This window comes from Euprymna scolopes, chromosome 19 (assembly GCF_053919585.1).
Source record: "Euprymna scolopes isolate OS-2025 chromosome 19, ASM5391958v1, whole genome shotgun sequence".
NCBI classification, from domain to species: domain Eukaryota; kingdom Metazoa; phylum Mollusca; class Cephalopoda; order Sepiida; family Sepiolidae; genus Euprymna; species Euprymna scolopes.
In genome coordinates, this window is record NC_136500.1 from 127040400 (window position 1) to 127060978 (window position 20579).

The 20579-nt window shown below is 33.0% G+C and overlaps 1 protein-coding gene across 1 annotated transcript in view; it reads right to left on the bottom strand.

Moving 5' to 3' along the window:
* Window positions 1–20579, bottom strand: part of LOC145239963 (uncharacterized) — an 87508-nt gene that overhangs the window by 43799 nt on the left and 23130 nt on the right. The window contains exons 4-8 of the mRNA XM_080103550.1: window positions 16508–16606; window positions 10763–10832; window positions 8010–8091; window positions 6043–6147; window positions 443–518 (exon numbers count right to left, since the gene is read on the bottom strand). Coding sequence (XP_079959676.1) covers window positions 443–518; window positions 6043–6147; window positions 8010–8091; window positions 10763–10832; window positions 16508–16606 — 432 coding nt within the window. The remainder of the gene's footprint in view (window positions 1–442; window positions 519–6042; window positions 6148–8009; window positions 8092–10762; window positions 10833–16507; window positions 16607–20579) is intronic.

Below are 20579 nucleotides of genomic sequence, written 5' to 3' on the forward strand. Positions count from 1 at the left end.
TGTTAACTTTTCATTCAAATATTCCACGATTCCGACAACCCATTTCTCTGGACACAACAGTCACTAATGCTCTTATTTTGCACGTTACTTACAATGTTTTGGCCAATATAGCCTTCAATCTTCTTCAGGTCCATCTTGTCAAACTAAGGTATCTGTACGCAATTTCAAACCAAAACGCTTAATTCATAGAGAAAATTGCTTCTTTTTTTTTTTTGCGTCAGCAATGACTAAGTAGAAATCTTAAGTAATTCTTAATTATATTTTCATTATTAAACCATCAACCTCCAGAAGGCTATCACTTAAAACTGATTATTACCTATCACTTTATCCATTGTACCTACAGGCGGCACAAGTGAAATGGCAACAGACAGGAAAAGTTGGAAGGTATTCATGAAACGTCTAACCTCGACATAAAAGCAAAAATGAAAAATAATTTACTTACTGACAAATTACTAATTTTCATCCAATCAAATTTGTTTTCATCAATGTCCTTGGCAACAGTCTCAATATTTCCTTCTCTAAGAAAGAAATTTAAGAAATATTTTATGAATATTGGAAAACAATAAGAGAGTGTTCCAACAAAACAATAAAATCGTTTAGAGTGGGAGTGGGGAGGTAGGGGTAGGGCGGATCTTTCCGGTCGTAAAATATATTTAAATATATTTTAATTTGTCTAGATTTTGTATATCTATATAATTATAAAACTCAAATGACCTTGTAATGGGTGTTGTAACCCAACATCTGGTTTACGACTTCCGGTTGCGCATGCGTACATAAACAAATAATCAACACGACAATAAAACGTTGTTTTACTATGTACGTTTTCAGCATCACAATTGTTTTTTTTTTCACATTTAAATTATCCAAATAAACAATTGTTTATACTTTCTGCATTTTTTTTACATCATTCATTTCCGTTTTACGTTTAAGTTATTTTAACACAATTTTCTTACACATTGTTTTACTGTGTATGTTTTCAACATCTGAATTGTATTTTTTTCGCGTTTAAATTATCCAAATAAACAATTGTTAATACTTTATGTTTTTTTTTTACATCCTTCATTTCCATATTACATTAAGTTATTTTAACATAATTTTCTTACAAATAAATCTACTTTAACTCATTGACAACCATAATGGCAATTTAACCACTGCCTTACTTTTTCTTTTTTTAATTTATTCTCCATTTTTTTAATACACCTTTCTTAAAAACATTCATACATTTTCTTCTACACTACCAACATAAATAAATAACTCCGAAAATGTTTTTTTATTTGCATTACAAATAAATAATCAACGCGACAATAAAACATATTGTTCTACTGTGTACATTTTCAGCGTCCCAATTGTTTGTTTTTATCACATTTAAATTAAAAGATATATCAAAATTTGAATTTAACTTTAAGTATTATGGTATCTGTTCAATGCACATTTACCTATAAGTATGGCAAACCACTTATAATTAATGGCTGTAAGTTTTGTTTTTTTTCAAAAATAATCAATTATAATAAACAGAACGACTCAGAAATCTATCTATATTCTTTTTTCATTTTAATATACTTTCATAGAAATGTTCCTGTTATGTCAAAAAAAATTATTTTCTTTATGTCACAAGTGTCACGCTCATACATTAATTCCATAGCTAATATAACATACTGACCCAACGGGTCATGGGTAATCTAGTAATATTATAAAGTCGTATTTTCAAAAGTAGAAACAAAAAAAAGAGTATTTGAGTGCCACAATTTAGAATCGAAATCTAAACCAAAACTGTAGTTTAAGATTATTAATTATTAAGATTCACAATTATTAAAAAAAAAAAGTTGAAGTGGATCTTCGAAAGATCCACGTTCTGGCTATTATATGCATACAATATGTGTGTTTGTGCATATGTGTATGCAAGGTAGATTGTGAGGATATAACAGAATGTATAGGTAAAATTAAAAAGAGGTTAAACAAAGACATTTCTATGGAACACAATAGAATTTACTTTCAGCAGCCTCGTACCTCTTGTTTCCCTTATTTTGTCCTTTAGTCCTAACATTCCATGAGCAATGTTTCTGACAAACTATGCATCGAATAGATACTATAATACTTAGTTTGCTGCACCTTATCATAAAGGTGCAGATAAAATTTCTAAAAAAAAAAAAAGAAAAAAAAAGAAAAAAAAAAGAAAAAAAGAAAAAAAAAAGAAAAAAGAAAAGAAAAAGAAAAAAAAAGAAAAGAAAAAAAAAGGAAAAAAAAGAAAAAAAAAGAAAAAAAGAAAAAAAAAGAAAAAAAAAGAAAAAAGAAAAAAAAGAAAAAAAAAAGAAAAAAAAGAAAAAAAGAAAAAAAAAGAAAAAAAAGAAAAGTGTAAAGGACAGAGAAGAGAAAATAAAATCTTTATAAATAAAACAGTAGATGTATGCATGCATGTCTGTGTATATGTGTGCGTGTGTGTGTGTGTGTGTATATGTGTGTGTGTCTGTGTGTATGTATGTGTATGCCCGACGACCCCTACCTCAGAGTAAAAAAAATAAAGAAAAATTTGTATTACGTGCATACTTGTGACAAAGCAGAAACATCACATTCCAAAAATCACGTAAATTGATCAAGCAGCTTTATTTTTATAAAGAAAATCATTTTTAAGCAATGACTGAGAATTTGTAGATATTACAACATAAATATTGCAAGTTTGAATTATTGTTTAGTTATATCCCTTTGCTTTTTTTAATTGTTTTCAAAATGAGAGACAATAGGTACATCGGTAAGAAACATGGCTGAAGTGCTAAATGTTTTGGTTTTGATTCTAGCTGATAGCACCAAATAAATTTTTTTTTTAACTTTTGAAATCACTAGTATAAATTAGGTACAATATAATATTCAAGAGAATTGGCTGTGTAATAATAAATACAAAATTTACATGAATTAAAACATATTTAAGTGCATTTTACGACTCGGCAAGATTAGAAATAAAAATAATTCAGTGTAAAGTTATTGAAGTTATTAGTGAGAAGCACACGCACACTAGATAGTTTTATTAATATACTGAAAATAATCGAATTGTAGAATAAACAGTAAATGTTTTATAAACAGACTATCTTTTCAGCCTGGCGTTGCCCGGGTGTTTGGCGGTGTATGTTGAGCAAAGAAAAAAAAAAAAAAAGCAGTCAATTTTTTTATGATCCCTTAATCTATACCTACAATTTCAAGTGTTTAGACCAAAAATTGACGGAGGAGTTTGGTAGAGTTCTCAAAGGTCAAATCGTTGAACTTTGACGCCTTAACAGCCAAATTTCTGGCCGAAAATGGATTACAAAGATTTTCCCAAATCTTAATACTCTATACATCAAATTTCAAGTGTAGACTGAAAATTGACAGAGTTATTGCGTTGGGAAATGCACATAAACAGACAGACACACACACACACACACGCACGCACTTTCACTTTTATAGATATACTAGCATTTACGCCCAGCGTTGCCCGGGTGTTTAGAGGTGTATGTTGAGCAACAAAAAAAAAAGCAGTCAATTTTTTTAACTTTGACCCCCATTATGACCCCTTAACATTTATTGTTTGGGGCTCAAATCAAGTTATTAAGTTAGATCCGTGTTCAAGGAACCTATATCTAAAATTTCAAGTGTTTAAACCCAAAATTGTCTGAGGAGTTTGGTAAAGTTCTCAAAGGTCAAATCCTTGAACTTTGACCCTTAACAGCCAAATTTCTGGCCGAAAACCAATCACAAAGATTTTCCCAAATCTCAGTACCCTGTATATCAAATTTTGAGTCTGTCGACTTAAAATTGACAAAGTTATTGCATAAGGAAATGTACACACACAGACACGTTCACTTTTATAGATAGACTAGCAGGGCTACCCGGCGTTGCTCGGGACTGTATAAACAATGAAAAAACAAAAGCAGATATTGAACATATGTTTTATTCTTAGGGGAGAGGAATCTTTCATCTCAAGTTTTAGCGTTACAAACAAACATTTGTCTTTTATATATATAGATAATGACAGGTTTTTTGGGGCCCCCCTCGAAGATAACTGATCAGTTGACCAACTTCTAGCGGTCCGTTTGACGTGAAATTTCGATATTTGTCATCCGGGTGATGGGGCTTCGATATGATACCAAATTTGTCAAGTTTGGTTCCGTCTTTCAAAAGTTTTAGCCTTACAAACAAACATACATACACACAGACGTTTGGCTTTTATATATATAGAAGATTATGTAATAATAAAAAAAACTACTAGCTGTCCCGACCTGGTATTGCTAGAGTAAAAAAAAGTAAAAAAATCACTTGTTTACGAAGAAACAGAATTTAGTTTTGGTGACTTTAATTATTTTATGAAATGGGAACTAACAATGGGGATATAAAAAACAAAATGAATAAAAATCTGTATATAATGTACATACCCATGATGGAAAGAAAACTTTGGATACAAAAAAAAAAAATCACATCGATGAAGTAGTTTTATTTTTATAAAGAAAATAATTTTTAAGTAAATTTGAGTTTTTCTGATGCTCCCACCCTTCATGTTAAGAATGGCTTTCTAAGATCTTGATTTAGAGTTATCTCCCACATTTCTTCGAGCTGCTTTAAAGATGGTGTTAAAAGATCATCATTCTTAATTCAGCTATAAAATTTATAAAAAAAAAAAAAAATCTTCTATATGATTTTCTTTTTTATATGAGAGAAATTCTAAATAAGACCCTGGAAAGTTTTTTTGAGTGTTAGTACTAGGTAATTTATTAATAGCAAAGGACAAATAATAACCTATTATATAAAAGCGAAACTGTGTGAGTGTGTGCAAGGTCTTTTTTTTTGGGGGGGGGGGGAGTTACCACATCTTAGAACTTTTTATATACTCCCTAGATTATAATATCTCCGATTTACAGAAGGAGGTCGTCTCTATCTTTTATTTGAGCGACTTTTACAACTCTTGCCTGTTTGTTTGGCTTTTCAATATAAAAGCGAAACTAAAAATCAAAAGTGGAAAGTGTGTTCACTTTTCGGCACATCCAGAAGCAATGAGCTCTGATCAATGTGGGGAAAACCCGTCATATTAGACGACTGCTATTCATTTTTACATTCCCCTTTTTGTGGGGAGCTGGTTTTCCTAAACATCTTGGGGAAACAAACAAATATGCAGAAAGCGTAAAGCTTAACTAGCTCTGCGTGATTTAATTTCTTTATGGCGTAATGTTTTACCTAGAAAAGCAAACGTTTATTGAGCGTTTAATTTCAACGATTCTCACTTCCTCTGCCCACTTAGCATAGCGGTAACATGTCATGTTTTCTTTTTCGACTTTACCTCGATGCTTCGAGTTTGAGCCTACCTGCCCCCCCCCTACACACACACACACCAAAAAAAAACCGGGCAACACCAGGCACCCCTGCTAGTGTGTAATAAATGTGAAGGCAAGAAACACACATAATTTGATTTGTGCTTGTTAAGATACAGTCGACAGATTGATTAAAAAAAAAAAAAAATGCATCGTTTTAACAATATTACGTACTTAATTGTCATGCCAAAAATAGCAATATATCCAAAAATTACGAAAAATTATTGAGTAGAAATTTATTTCTAGTTAAAAGTAATTTTTACAGAAAATTGGGTAAAATTGCATTTATTTCATAAAGTAAGCAGTAGGAGTCTACACTCAAAGGACATAACTCCGAAAAGAATATTTTAGATTACTTAACTGCAATATTTGTTGTCTTATAGCGATAGACTTTCATTTTTTTTATTAAAAACACAATAGCAGTTGTTCTATTTGATGATTTTTCATAATTTTTTGATATATTACTATCTTCGACATGACATGTATATAATATTGTTTTTGCTTAAAACAATATATTTAAAAAATCAATTTGTTGATCTTAACAAGCACCATTTGATTAACATGTTTATGTTTAAAGAACCCAAGGGAGATAACTCAGTATAATAGCACATAACTTAATCTGTTTCATTGAGCAAGGGTAAGTATTTTTAGAAAAAAAAAAAAAAATGCATGAACGAAATTAAAAAAAAAAAAAAAAATTTTCAAAACTCACAGGGCAATGTCCAGGTCGAATTTGGTGTCTTTAATCTTCTGTTCTAATTCTTCTTTTTCCTCTTCATCTTCAGTTGTTGCCATTTTCACCGTATAAATTTCAATCCTATCAAAATAAAATTAGATTGTTTATGAAGTAAATAAATAGATTTTGGGGGTTTGTTTTACTATACAAAGATTTGAAAACGTTGTCAAAAAACGAATATATGACAAATAAATGTTATCAAAAGGCAAGATAAGTTACTTTTCTACCTAAGTGGATACTTTTTTAACGGTTTTATTTAATGTAACATGTTTATTAAACTTGAAAAACATACAGTGTTTACCGATGTATTTGAAAATTTTAAATGCCGCCCGATTCTCTATTGAACACCCTAAGTTTGGGAAAATGAGTTAAAAATAAAAAACTATACAAATACCAAAAACCCACCAAATATATGTCAGCCTATGTCACGGTAAACATATTGAGCAAGTTTCTAACAGTATTTGTACATTTTTTATTTTTTTAAACTCATTTTCCCAAACTTACCATGTTCAACAGAGAGTCAGGCACCATTTTAAATTTTCCAATACATGTTCAACAAGCAAGATGTGTGGCTGTACAACTCATGCTCTCTACCGATCCAAATTAGGACAACAGGACCATTGCCAGCATCCTCAAAATGCAAATTTGGACGGTTCAATGCTTGAGGGCACAACTCAACAAAGTTTCCAGTCACGATTATGGTCTTTGGTGTGGTTTTAAGTGAGGGCCACATCATCCCACCTTACATCTTCGGAGTCAGTTTGAAAGTGTACCTAGATGTGCTGAAGAGTGTGGGGATCCCTGGTGCAATCAAGTGGCCGCTGGCAGACTGTGGGTGTGGCAGCAGGACTCAGCACCAGCCTACAAGTCCAAAGAAACCTAAGCTTGGCTTCAGAAGGAGTGCTACGACTTTGCTTTGTACCCTTCTCTAACTGGCCCCTCTTCCTCCCCCAACCTAGACCTGCGGGACTACTTCATTTGGCCATACGTCGAGAACATCACCAGCATGACCTCTTACTACACCAAAGTCAGCCTGATAGCTGCTATCTGCAACGTTCCTGCCAGCGTTTATCGAAAAGGTATGCTCCCTGGACCCATATCGATGCAGTGATTGAGGCTGAAGGTGGCTACATTGAATAGATGTCAGCTCTACTACATAATCAAGTTACCTGAATTGATTTTTTCAACAAAAGTTTTAAAATAAAACTGTAGCGTTGTTTTCTTTAGAGCAACAAATTTATCGTTGCACTCTGTATTTGACCTCACCTAACCTTATACGACATCTATTCCTTCTCTCCTCCCCGGCCTAAACCTGCTGGACTACTTAGTTTGGTCATACGTTGAGAACATCACCAACATGACCTTCCACAACACCAAAGACAGCCTGATTGCCACCATCCGCCGAGTATTTTCCGGCGTTTGTGGAAAAGACATGCTCCCCGTTCCCAACTCGTATCGAGGTGGTGATTGAAGCTGAAGGCGGCTACATTGAATAGATGTCAACTCTACTACATAATCAAGTTACTTGAGTTGATTTTTTCAATAAAAGTTTTTTTTTTAACACCTCTCTTAACCCAAACTGCCTACTGTTGTTTTGACCCCCCCCCCATGCTACTACCACTTTGGGGAGGGGGGGGGTCTATACTACACACTGGTCCTGGATATGACCTTAAACTATATCCAGTGATGAGGCCCCAGCTTGCCGGCTTTGAGGAGTGTGGAGCCACCCTTTAATTACCATTGCTCCCAGGTCCACTCTGACCCAGAGTGGAAGTACTCGTTAGGGCCCCAACTATTTTCAAGCATGAGATTTATTTGTAAATTTTACCAATTTTGAAGTAATTTAATTTCAGTTTAACATGAATATTAATGAGATGCTTTGTTTTGTTGTAAACACTTGGGTTATTACGTAGAAAGAGGGGATTTATTTTTTCACCAAGTACCTTTGTAAAAAAGGCTTCAGCGTAATTTCCCAGGCATTTTCATGAATAGCCTCCATCAAGATGTCATGGTCATTTGCTGTCCCTGAAGCACAAGACAAAGAAAATCGATTAAAAATCACAAAAAAATTAGATATCAATCATTAGTTGAATTTCTAACATGAATAGTACAAGGTGGCCTACTTAAAAATAGCCCAATCTCTCTAATCTTTCTCTTAACAACCAACTGACACCACACGACAAAATGCAATTCTTTTTTCAACAAGATGGCACTACATGCCACACGTCTCACAAATCACTGACACGAGTTCATGACGTTTACGGTAGAGAGCACAATAAGCAAAGGGTCATGGCCACCACGTTCCCAGGACTTGTCATTATGTGATTTTTATCTTTGGGGGACTTTAAAACAAAAGCTTTATGCAAATAATCCTCACAATCAAGACCAAATAAAGGAGAACATTACCAACACTATCAGGAGAATCACCAGAGAAGATCTCCAGGCAGTATCTGCAAACGTTGTTAAATGTGCACAGAAATGCATGGATGTCAACGGAGAGCACTTCCAGCATCTTTCATAACATTATAGGTAATTTAAACAGTAATTGCATGGTAGACTGGGGGACCTTTACTCATGATCTGAAATGGAACACGTACATCAAGTCTGTTGCCAAAGTCGCTGGAAAAATGGTAGGATCCTTCTACCGCTCCAGAAGATATCTCACTGCTGATGTAATTCTCTATCTATATAAAAGCCAAGTACGTCCAAGGATGGAGTACTGCTGCCATATCTGGGCAGAAGCTGCTAAAAACAGCCTATCCTGCCTTGACAGAGTACAAAATAGACTTTGTGGCCTAGTCGGGGATGTCCTTTTCTCTTCCCTGCAACCTCTCTCCCACAGAAAAGACATTACGAACCTGTCGTTGTTTTATCGTTATTTCCATGGCAAGTGCTCATCTGAGCTCCAATCTCTGGTACCCCCTCATCAATCTTTCACGATAAACACCCGTCTAGCTGAAACCACTGTCAAAAATTTTCCCCATTCTTTATCTGTGCCTAAATCAAAACCAAGATTCCATTAACAAACCTTCTTTCTTAGAAGTGCACCCCTGTGGAACTCTCTTCCGTTTGCCCGTTTCCCACCTGACTACAACTTGGATGTCTTCAAGTTCAACATAAACAAATTCCTAATAAACCGCCCCCGTAAGTAAGACACTTTATCAAATCTCCATTACTAACGATTACTACGATATTATCCCATTGATTACTGTACACGCAATAACCCTTATCCACGAGTGGCTTTCGGGCCTTGATAAGTGGTGACTACCATGTAAAAAAAAAAAAAAAAAATGTTCCTCCTCTCTACTACATTTTCTATCCTACTTTTTCTATGCTACTTTTAAGTGGGTATAAAAGCATTTATATTTATTACATATATTTATTTATTTATTATGTATATAAGTGAACTCTCTCTGTATATATTTCTACGTATAGGATACTTTTCTAAACTAATGAACGGATCATTATAAACTTTTTGATATTCATTCTCAATCTCTGATGATAACCTGTGTGAGAACTCCTAGAGTGAATAACAAAGAAAACTACCTGAGGTAGTTTTGTGAAGAAGGGATGTAACTCTTGTATCCACAATAATACTATGCAGAACAATTTTATTTTCAATACTTGAAAAATATTTTAATGGTATTTTTATTAAGACTTTAAAAATAATTTAATAGTATTTATTTAGATTTTATTTTTAATATTTCGACACAAATTTTTGCTGGACATACAGAATTCAATTGTCAAGGCCTTTTCAAGAAATTTTCCATATTTTCAAGACTTTTTCAAGGTAATAATAGAAATAAAGCCTTTTCAGGGCAAAAGTCAAAATTCAAGGACTTTTCAAGTCTGTGCAAATCCTGGTACACATGCCTGACAGACTCTTACCTTATTTAACAATGGTAATACTCTGTTGGTTAGTATAATGGTACAAATTTCCAGAATTTAATTCATCCATTCCTAATTCTTGCAATCCTAATAGTACCTACTCCACCCTATGCTCCAATGGTATCAAGACTCTTTTGATTTCATTTTTTCTTGCTTTTTTTTTATTTCTAACAACAAAATATTAAAAATGATGTCGCACATTGGAAAGAAGTTATAAACAACAAAATAGAATGCATTATTGATTAATTTATTTATCTCTCTCCTATGATAAGATGTGACACAAGGTCGGAAAGTGTTGTATCGTTGAGTGGAAAACAATACACAGATAGAAAATACAGAATAGATTTATTTCGCTAGGTACAATAATAGAAGTCCATGTCAAGTAGCAGCAACTGGTAAATGAGTTAAGAAGTTCACATTCCAACTCACACCTTCAACTAACTCCAATCAGTTTCACTCTCCCTAAATAAATGTGATCCGTAGTCATGTGTTCAAGCCACGTCACAACAGGAAGTAGGATTTGAGACCAGCGCCCTAAAGGAAGAACACTCTGGACGAACAAAAACTGCCTGGGTATCCTTGTCGGCATTCCCAATAGGAACGCCACAGACGATTAGCAATACATTAACCTTATCTTAAAGGATGAGAAGGTGAAGCCTGGGAAGGTGGACTTCCTAGAACTACACAGGACAATATTTCAGAGCAACAGATAACAAGCCATCCTCAAAAATGGCAAAGATTTTGCCAGTCTGATTTTGTTAAAAAACAGCGGGAACTTAGTTGCCGACCTCATACATATAGTACTTACATGGTTTTTCTTTAAGAATTTTATCATAATGCCATGACTGAAGTATTTTCGTGTGGTCATTTGGCTGAGGCTTGAAAAGAAAATGAAAATATTTCATTTTAAAATCTTTTTTATTTATGAAGAGAGAAAAAAACAATGCACAATTACAAACTCACATTAAAAAATACAAAAAAGAAAATATTTATATATATTTAAAAGTAAGCAATAAGCATCATTGTTTAAAGTCTATTTTATGTACTAGGATGCGTTGAATGACTTTAAGAAATTGACTTCCAAAGTAACATCTCCCTGGCCAGGTCTTTATTTGTCCATAGCACTTCTACCAAGATTTTCCTTGGGATTCATCTGATCCTGCTACTTCAACTGTTTTACGTCTACTATCTCAATAACTTTCATCCATTCTTTTTCAATGTGACCATTCCATTGAAGCTTTCTATTCTTTAGTGTCCAGCAGAAGAAAATATTTCTAGATAAAACTAAAAAAACTTCTTATCACAAGAAGATTTTCAAGTTTCTTCATTTTTAAGGATAATAAATTAGTGTTTAGACAATGAATGAGTAATTAGAAAAAAATTAAAACTTTGTTGAATTGGAATCAGAAAAATTTTAGCCTAATTTCCAATTCCAAAAATGGTACTTTTAAATTTTTTTTCTTTTATAATTAAATTTTCCATTGCTGGCATTAATAATAAAGTGATAAATATGGATAGATTTTAAACTACTATTAAAATAAAAATGTATAGATCATAATAAATACTAAGAATGACAACATTTAAAAAATGGCACAGGTAAAAATGGCACAGGTGAATAAATATGAAAAAATGACAAGTGAAAATATAGATGAAAATTTCAAAATGAGTTGATCAAAATTTTAAATACCAATAAATATCGAATTGGAAAGAAATATCATTTTTGTTCAACACATTTATTTCATCTGAAATATTCACATTACAGTATTTTTAATCTTTACAAGAATTTCCTCATTTTCTATGACTTCTGTCTAACGATCAACTTCTTGATGTTTTCTTCAAAAAAACTTCTTTGATTTTTGAGAGAAAACAAAGTCAGAACATTTTTTTTTTAATTTGTTGCCATTTTCATCAATTTTTTTTAAATTTTTTTTTTTACATAGGCATCACCACATTATCAAGGCTAAGAGGCCACTCAAGGATAAGGGTTAAAGAGTGTACAGTAGAAATTGAACAATATAGTAATCATTAGTAATGAAAATTTGGTAAATTTGATAACTTATATGGAACGGCTCATCAAGAACTTATTTACGTTAGACTGAAAGTTTGGCGAGGGGGGACCATAGATTGAAGCTCAGTCGAACACTTTCCATGAAAATAACGATACATCAGAGACAAACTCACAACATCTCTTCTGTGAGATAGAGGTTGCAAGGAAGAGAAAAGGACATCTCCTACAAGATTTTATTGCTTATTCTGCAAGGACTAGTAAAGATGGTAATCGGATGGAGCAACATCAGGTGAATAAGGTGGATGAGGCTAAGTTCCAAATTGTGAAACTCATAACCTTTTCTAAATGACTCTTGCCGTGTGGGGTCTTGCATTATTATGCCGAAGCACTATAGTCCTTCCTATTGAGTAATGCTAGCCGTTTTTTTGATAGCGCAGTTCTTAGATTATCCAGTTGCGAAAAATATTTTACTGCTGTGATTTTTCGGTTATACTCTAGTAACTCATAATGAATCCATCATCTCATGTGCCACAGTATAACTTTCTTTCGGTGTAGTTCTTGTTTGGAACAGGCTGTGGACTTTGATTTCAGTCTAACCATCGTCTTTTTTTTTTTTTCTTTTTACATGGAGGTCACCACTTATCAAGGCCCGGAGGCCACTCAGGGATAAGGGTTATTGCATGTACAGTAATCAATGGGACAGTATCGCAGTAATTGTTAGTATTGGAGACCTGATAAAGTGTCTTACTCAAATGGGCGATTCATCAGGAATTTGTTTATGTTGGACTTGAAGACATCCAAGTTGTAGTCAGGTGCGAAACAGGCTAACGGAAGAGAGTTCCACAGGTGTGCACTTCTAAGAAAGAAGCTTTGCTCATGGAATCTACGTTTTGATTTAGGTACAGATAAAGAGTGGGGAAAATTATTGACAATGGTTTCAGCTAGACAGGTCTTTTGTATTGGTTATTCTTGTAAAGAACCCACTTTTCACACTCAGTGACAATTCTTTGCAAAAATGATTCTCGATAATTTCTAATAAACAATCTTTGATTTCGTTGAGTATCGGTAAAATTGTGGGGGAACCCAGCGTCCAAGTTTTGAAAATTTACCTAACTCATGAAGGCATGAAGTGATTGGGTTGTATTGAATTGTTGAGCTGATTCTCTGCTGGTTAATTTTGGATTGGCTTTCATAGCGTTTTTTTTAATGGCATTTTCATGAACTGATTTTGGCCTTCCCGAACATCGCCAATCTGACAAGAAAACTTTGCAAACCATTATTGACATTTTTGATCATTCAGAACATTCATCCGATAGACAATTCCAATATTCTTTGTAGTTTCTGAAGCTGAGTTTCCTTCTTTTTTTTTAATTCATAAAGCATGTCGTGTCTCAAATACTCCCCACAATCAATTTTTTGACGGTTGATTCTGTTAAACTTGATATTTTCTCATTAATTAATATACCTGAACGGCAAAGCAATTCATGAAAAAATCTAGAACTATGTACAAAGGCTGCAAAGTGAAAAGTTTGTCAAATTAAAAAGGAAATTGTATTTAACACTAGAACCGAATGTTGCCACAAAATTGAAAATCTGTGATTATAGTCAGAATCGGTAATCTATATATATGAAAGGCAAAATGTGTGTGCACATTTATGTATGTCCGGCAAAGGCATTTTTCCGGGGGGGGGGTCTCCGTGGTGTTACTATGTCTTAAAACTGTTTATATACCGTTTAGATCATAATATGTACGATTTGTGAAGGGACATCGTGTCTAGATTTATTTTGATTGATTTTTATAAAAATCGCACTATTTTGCTGTGTCACCTGTTTTCTCAGCTTTTTAGTACAAATAAAGTGAAACTAAATTGGAGCAGTGCCTGTTCTCTGCTTTCGCGCCGGAACGTTCAAAAAGCAAATCAGCTTTTGATCAATGCCGTGAAAAACCGTCATATCAGACAACTGCATTCATTTGGACACCCCTATTTTTCAACCCAACATCTTGGGGGAAACAAAACCAAAACAAACTTAACTGCAGGATTAACGTTTAACCTAAATCACTTTTTATTTAAGTCATCACGCTTTTTTTTTTTTCGCTTTCGCCTTAAGCATTTGGGTTCGATCCTACCTCCCTCCCCCAACATTTTTTTTTTTTTTTTTTTTTAAACACATGGGCACCCGTACTGTTTTTTTTTTTATTTTGTTTCCCTGATTTTTTTTTTAGAAGTTTTAACATCGTTTTTTTTTATAATCTTTAAACAGTGTTATTACTTTGCTTTGTTTTAATTTTACCTCCCACCCCCACAAACACACCTCTAAACACCTGGGCAACGCTGGGTACACCCGTTAGTTGTATTGAAATCAGGAAAAATATTGGAATCACCCTATCACTAATAATAACACAATGAGGGGTAGGGATATAATGAACTTATTTTTTTTGCTCTTTAAGCTTATGTTAAGTGTCTATAGCACAAGCTTCAGCACTAAAAGATGTTTTTTCTTTGGAATTTGTTTTGTTGGTAATTTTTTGTTTGTGTATAGCATGCAACTTTATTGTTGTCTTTTGAGCCATCTGTAAAGATGCTGGAGTAATTAGGATAATGATCCATGATGTCTTGAAGTTGGTTTTTGTACGTGGAAGAGCAAGTAGGTAGGATCGAACCTGAAACCTTGAGGCGAAGTTGGAAAATAAAGTGTGAAAAAAACGTGACACGTTAACCGCTCGGCCAGCAAGAAAGAGTAACTGAAGCACATTTGAATTTATTTAAGTCGAAACAGAATTGACAGGTGCCCGCACTTAATGACTTAATGAGGTCAAATAGAAGTAGCGGACTGCGGGGCAGTATTTTCGGGTTTGTTTATCCAACTTTGGCTGGTTTTGTTTCCCCAAGATGTTGGGGGAAAATCAGCTCCCCATAAAAAGGGGATTCTCCAAATTGAATAGCAATTGTCTGATATAAGGAGAAACTCTGCATTGATCAAAACTGATTGCTTTCTGAACGTTCCCGGCAATCGCACCGAGAACAATACCAGCTTCGAATTAGTTTCGCTTTTATACGAAAAAGCCAAATCAACATGAGGCAATCAAAAAAAATCTCGAAAATAGCGCATAAAAGTCGGGCAAATTAAAGATAGACGTGACCCCCGTTCTTAAGTTGTAGATATTATGATTTAGATAGCATATAAAAGGTTTTAAGCCAACCAAGCGCCCCCTCGAAAAGAGTCTTTTGCGAACATACAGAAAAAGTGCACACGCTAACATACACCCACATTTTCGTATATATATATATATTATATATATAGATGGTAAGTGTGACCAGCTGATTAATCCGCTCGACCACCAATCTGACCTAGCTAAAAGCCAAAATGGAGCGTTGTCATGCACATATCTACTTTTCCGGGTATTCCATCCTTATCATGGATTGCCACCTATGGCAAATCCGTGGCTTTATTGGGAACAAAAATGTGAAACAAAGCAAAGTTTTTGTTTTTGTTTTTGTATAACAGGATTAAGTTTTACAAAAGAAATAAACAAAAACTTTACTGCATGCTGCATTTTTGGTCAGAGAGTTGGTATATTCAAATAGCCTGATCTTGTAACACGAGAGAGTTTTACTTAAAACTTATTGATTGTATAAAAAAAAAATAGGTTAGTAAAGTTTTGATATATGAATGTTTGTTTTTGTAACTTAGAAAGAGGAGGGAGAGGCTTTTCTTTTTTTTTCATTGCAAACGTAAAGATTGTTATTATCTTCTACCGCTTTATTAGATATCTCACTGCTGATGCAATTCTCTATCTATATAAAAGCCAGCTATGTCCAAGGATGGAGTACTGTTGCCACATATGGGCAAGAGCTACTAGAAAGACCTCATCCTGCCTTGACAGAGTTCAAAATAGACTTCGTAGCCAAGTGAGGGATGTCCTTTTCTCTCCCCTGCAACATCTTTCTCACAGACGAGACCTTGCAAGCCTGTCTTTGCTTTATTGTTATTTTCATGTACGTCAGAGCTCCAATCTATGGTCCCCGCTCACGAAGCTTTCATGAAAAACACTCATCTATCTGAAACCACTGTCAATGATTTCCCCCACTCTTTATCTGTGCCGAAACCTAAACATAGATTCCATGAACAAAGGTTGTTTCTTAGAACTGCTCGCCTGTAGAACTCTTTCATTTACCTGTTTTCCAACTGACAATTTGGTAGTCTTCAAGTCCAACGTAAACAAATTCTTGACAAACTGTCCCCCTTAAGTAATCTAATTTACCAAATTTCCACTACTATTATATTGTCCCACTGACTACTGTACACTCAATAACCCTTATCCTCAAGTGGCTTACAGGCCTTGATAAGTGGTGACTTCTATGTAAAATAAAATAAAAAAATTTTTCACCAAATAAACAACAAATTTGGTTGTAAAAATAAATGTGTCTGTTTAATTTTGAAAAAAGAAACTTATGTCATTGTGTTCAATGCAGTTTTTAAAAGAAGTTGAAATAATCTTGTGATTGTTAAAAAAAAAAAAGAAGTTTTGTAAAGAATACTTACCATTTTATTGTTCTTATGAAAGTATGGCACGCAGAAGACATTTTTTCGAATTTTGTTTGCATCGAGTTTGCTTTGTTTAATTCTTCCAATCAAAATTTTCTGAAAAAAAAAAAAAATGAAAGAAATTAATCGCAAGCTCATAAACCTTTGTTCTAATGGCTAGAAAATAATAAATATAACCCTGTGATATGAATATACAGGGCTCTACAGACAAATTCATCTTTAGTTGATCTTTAACAACTAAATATTTTTGTTTACTAGCCAAATAAAAAGGTTACTAGCCAAACCCACATGATTTTTAGAATATGACATCTTCCTTCTGTGATGAGTATGTACATCAATAAGATTTTAGTAAAAGAAAATATTTAGTTGTCCAAAGGTCAACTAAAGATAAAGTTGTCCATAGAGCCCTAATCTATGTACTTGTGACGAAATGAAAATATTACACCTTCAAACACCCCGGGCAACACTGGGCACCCCTGCTAGTCTATTATATAAAGGGCAAAATGTAATTGGTCCTTGGTCAATGTAGAGGAAACCCTTCATACTGAGACAATTACTATTATTTTTTTTATTGTATATTTAGAATTAAACTTATTAAAAAAATACAAAAAAAAGTTTATGTACATAATTGTTACAGAACGAAGATGTCATATTCCAAAAATCACACGAGTTTGGCTAGTAACTTTTCTATTTTGCTAGTGTCATAAGGACATATTTCCTCTTATGATCTGAACAAATATTATTTTCGAAACACAAATGATGATATTAATTATAAATTAAATATAATAAAATATAATTATTAATATAATAATTATAACAGAAGAAAAATACTTAAAATATTGTATATTAATATAAAATATACATAAAAATAATTATTAATATAATAACTAGGATAAAATAAAAATACTTAAAAGATTGTATAATATTATGAAATATAAAATATAATAATACTACTTAAAATAAAATATAAATAGAAATTATATAAAAACGGTTTTACTTCAATTTGAATGTAAAACGGTTTTTTTGGCGTCTATAGAGATTTTCAAAAACGTAAAACGGACATTTATTCCAATTTTAAGGTTCCAGAAAGATCTTTTAGCCAAAGTATAAATAGAACGCTGGTCACTAGCTTAAATCAGTACTTGACATTTGAGACACGAATACAGAGGTGACCATACAAGTCTCCAACTAGAAGAGTTGTTCAACTCACAAGAAAAGCTGACCACATATAAAAACAGAAAGACCAGCCTTCGCAAACCTCTATCTGGTAAATATAAATTGATTTCTTTGAATTATGATTTGCTAAAGCATTTTATATCTAAAAACTAACCAGAATACTAAGTATTGAATCTAAGGGAATTACTCTAAGAAATAGTTGTCTCCCTTTTACCCGTGAACTAATCATGTTTTCGGTTGTTTAAATGACCTCTTTTTTTTTAATAAAACTTTTCTTTCATTTTAACCTTTTTTTTTTTACTCTTATTTTTTATAATATATGATTAGCGGATTTATCTCTAGACTCTACGAGCCAAATCCGTAACACTAGTAAATGAGAATATTTAGTTGTCAAAGGTCAACTAAAGATAAAATTGTCCATAGAGCCCTGTCCTATCACTTCTCATTCAATAAACAATAGTAAACAATAGCATCAACAAATGAAAAAAAAAAAAAATAGTTAAATAAATAACATAATGTAGACTACTATCAGAATTAAATTGCCAATATTAAAAAAAAAAAAAAACTATTGATGCAATTTTTCGCAAATATTATCTTTTATACATTTGGGAAAAATGGATTTAAAATATTTAAGGGGCAATTTTCAGCACCCTGGAGATAAAATGAGAATTTCCCCAGGTTCACAAGTATAAGATTCATTCAAATAATTCTTAATCCTAATTAATGAACTTAGTTTACAATATTCACAAAACTTGACATTTTGTGCCCTTTTGGGGAACTTTAACTTTCTCCCTATCCTCAAATGGTCAAAGAAGACTTTTCACAAAAATGCATTTTCTAAAATCACTAGCTTGGGTGGCCAGGTGTTTGCAAGTATGTTGAGCTAGAAAAAAAAAAAAAAAGTGGTAGGAGGCAGACAGGCTTGAACCCGTACTGCGAAGGAGGAAAAGAACATGAAAAAAAAAAAAAAAGTGATGGCTTTGCTGTTGCGCCCATCGCCAAACCAGAAGTGACATAAGTTCAAATTAAGACTAAACAATCAAAAATAGGGGATGACTTTCGAAAATATTGTCGAAAAAAGCAACCCCTCCCTGTAGAAAAGTGCCCAGTTGAGGGTGAAGGAATGAACGTTTTTGGCTAATTTTTCGATATTTGTCGTCCAAAGGGTTGTGCTTTAAAATGATACCAATCTCGTGAAAATCTGTCGCCTCTGTCGAAAGTTTTAAGCAGACATACATACATACATTTAAACAGACAGATAAGATTTATATATATAGATAGATGGTTATTAAACTAATAAAAATTTTGAAAAAAAACTTTTTTTTATTTTCTCATAATATTCTTTATCATTTCAATCGACAATTCATTCATATTATTAACACTTATCTTTAACTGATTTTTTAACCTTGATAAGTCATTGATTAGTCATAAGATTTATTTAGAGAGAATCCTTTTCTTTTTAAACTAGCAGGGCTGCCTGGCATTGCCAGAGTGTTTGAAAAAAAAAAAAGTGTTAGTGAGGCGAAGGTGGAAAAAAAAAAGTGAAAGAAAAGCGGAGATCTTACTGCTACGCTAAGACGGGACAGGAAGTGAAAAGCGTTCAAATTTAACGATTAAAAAGTTGACTTGAAGTGAATAAGAATCACGCAGGCGCAGAAACAAAGGTTGGCTGCAGGCCAGTTTCTGCTTCCCCACAATGTGGGGGAAAACCAGCTCCCCCCCCCCTCCCCCCAAAATGGGGAGCTTTCTAAATGAATAGCAATTGTTTTCCCAACAATGATCAAAGCTAATTGCCTTTCCGGAGGTCCCAACCGGAAAGCCAGGCGGTGTCTATTTCACTCCGATTAGTTTCGCTTTTATACGAAAAAAAAAAACAACGAACACGCAAAAGGACGGAGTAGAGGGAATTTTATAAAAGTCGATCAAAAGAAATGTAGAGACGACATGCGTTCACAAATCGTTCATATTCTAATCTAGGGAGTATATAAAAAGTTCTCCAAAATAGTAACCCTCTCGAGATGACCCCCTCCCCCCGAAAAAAAAACTTTCTAGACATACAAAAACATGCACACCACTTTTGCCTATATATATATATATATATATATATATATATATATATATATATATACATACATACAGAGGGAGAGAGAGAGAGAAAGATGAAACTAACACAGTAATAGACCGTGACAAAAATGAGGTTCTTTTTGATTGATACTAGAGAACTTGAGACCAAGCTTGGTTTTTGGTTAGGATCAAATTGTAGTATCTGTTCTGATGTTGCACTCAGTCTTCTCAGAGTGATGGAAAACCTTCCAAGGAAATTTTAATTTTTGTTTCAATCCAGAGTACTCCTTTTCGAGGACTGGATTTTCCCCCGACTTAAAAAGTTGTCAGTACTTTATTAATTAGCGATCATGGAATATATATGGACCCGTTATTTTTTTTAATCTTAGAATTATTTTATTTAAACAAAAAAATACCTTCACTAAAAAAAAATGCATGAATTTATTTTTGTTTTTATTATCAAACTAAAGCATCATATATGTTGAAATAACAAATGTTGGTATTTCTGCACTGAAATAATAAAGTTATTATGTAGAAAGCATTATTAACATTGGAAGGAGGATGTTTTGTAACTTTGTAACTTTATTCTGTACTTTCACCTTACAATTTGATAAACAAAAATATTGTAAAAATTGAGTTTAACTATTTTAAAAATAGCACTGTAAGATAGATAATCTGTCTTTTTTAATAGTTAAATATTTCAATAACATTATGAAAAAAGCCTTTAAAGTTAATGAAATCAATATAACTCTGAAAAAAAAAAAAAAAAAAAAAAAAAAAAAAACATCTGTACTTTCACATAACAATTTAATAAACAAAAGATACCATA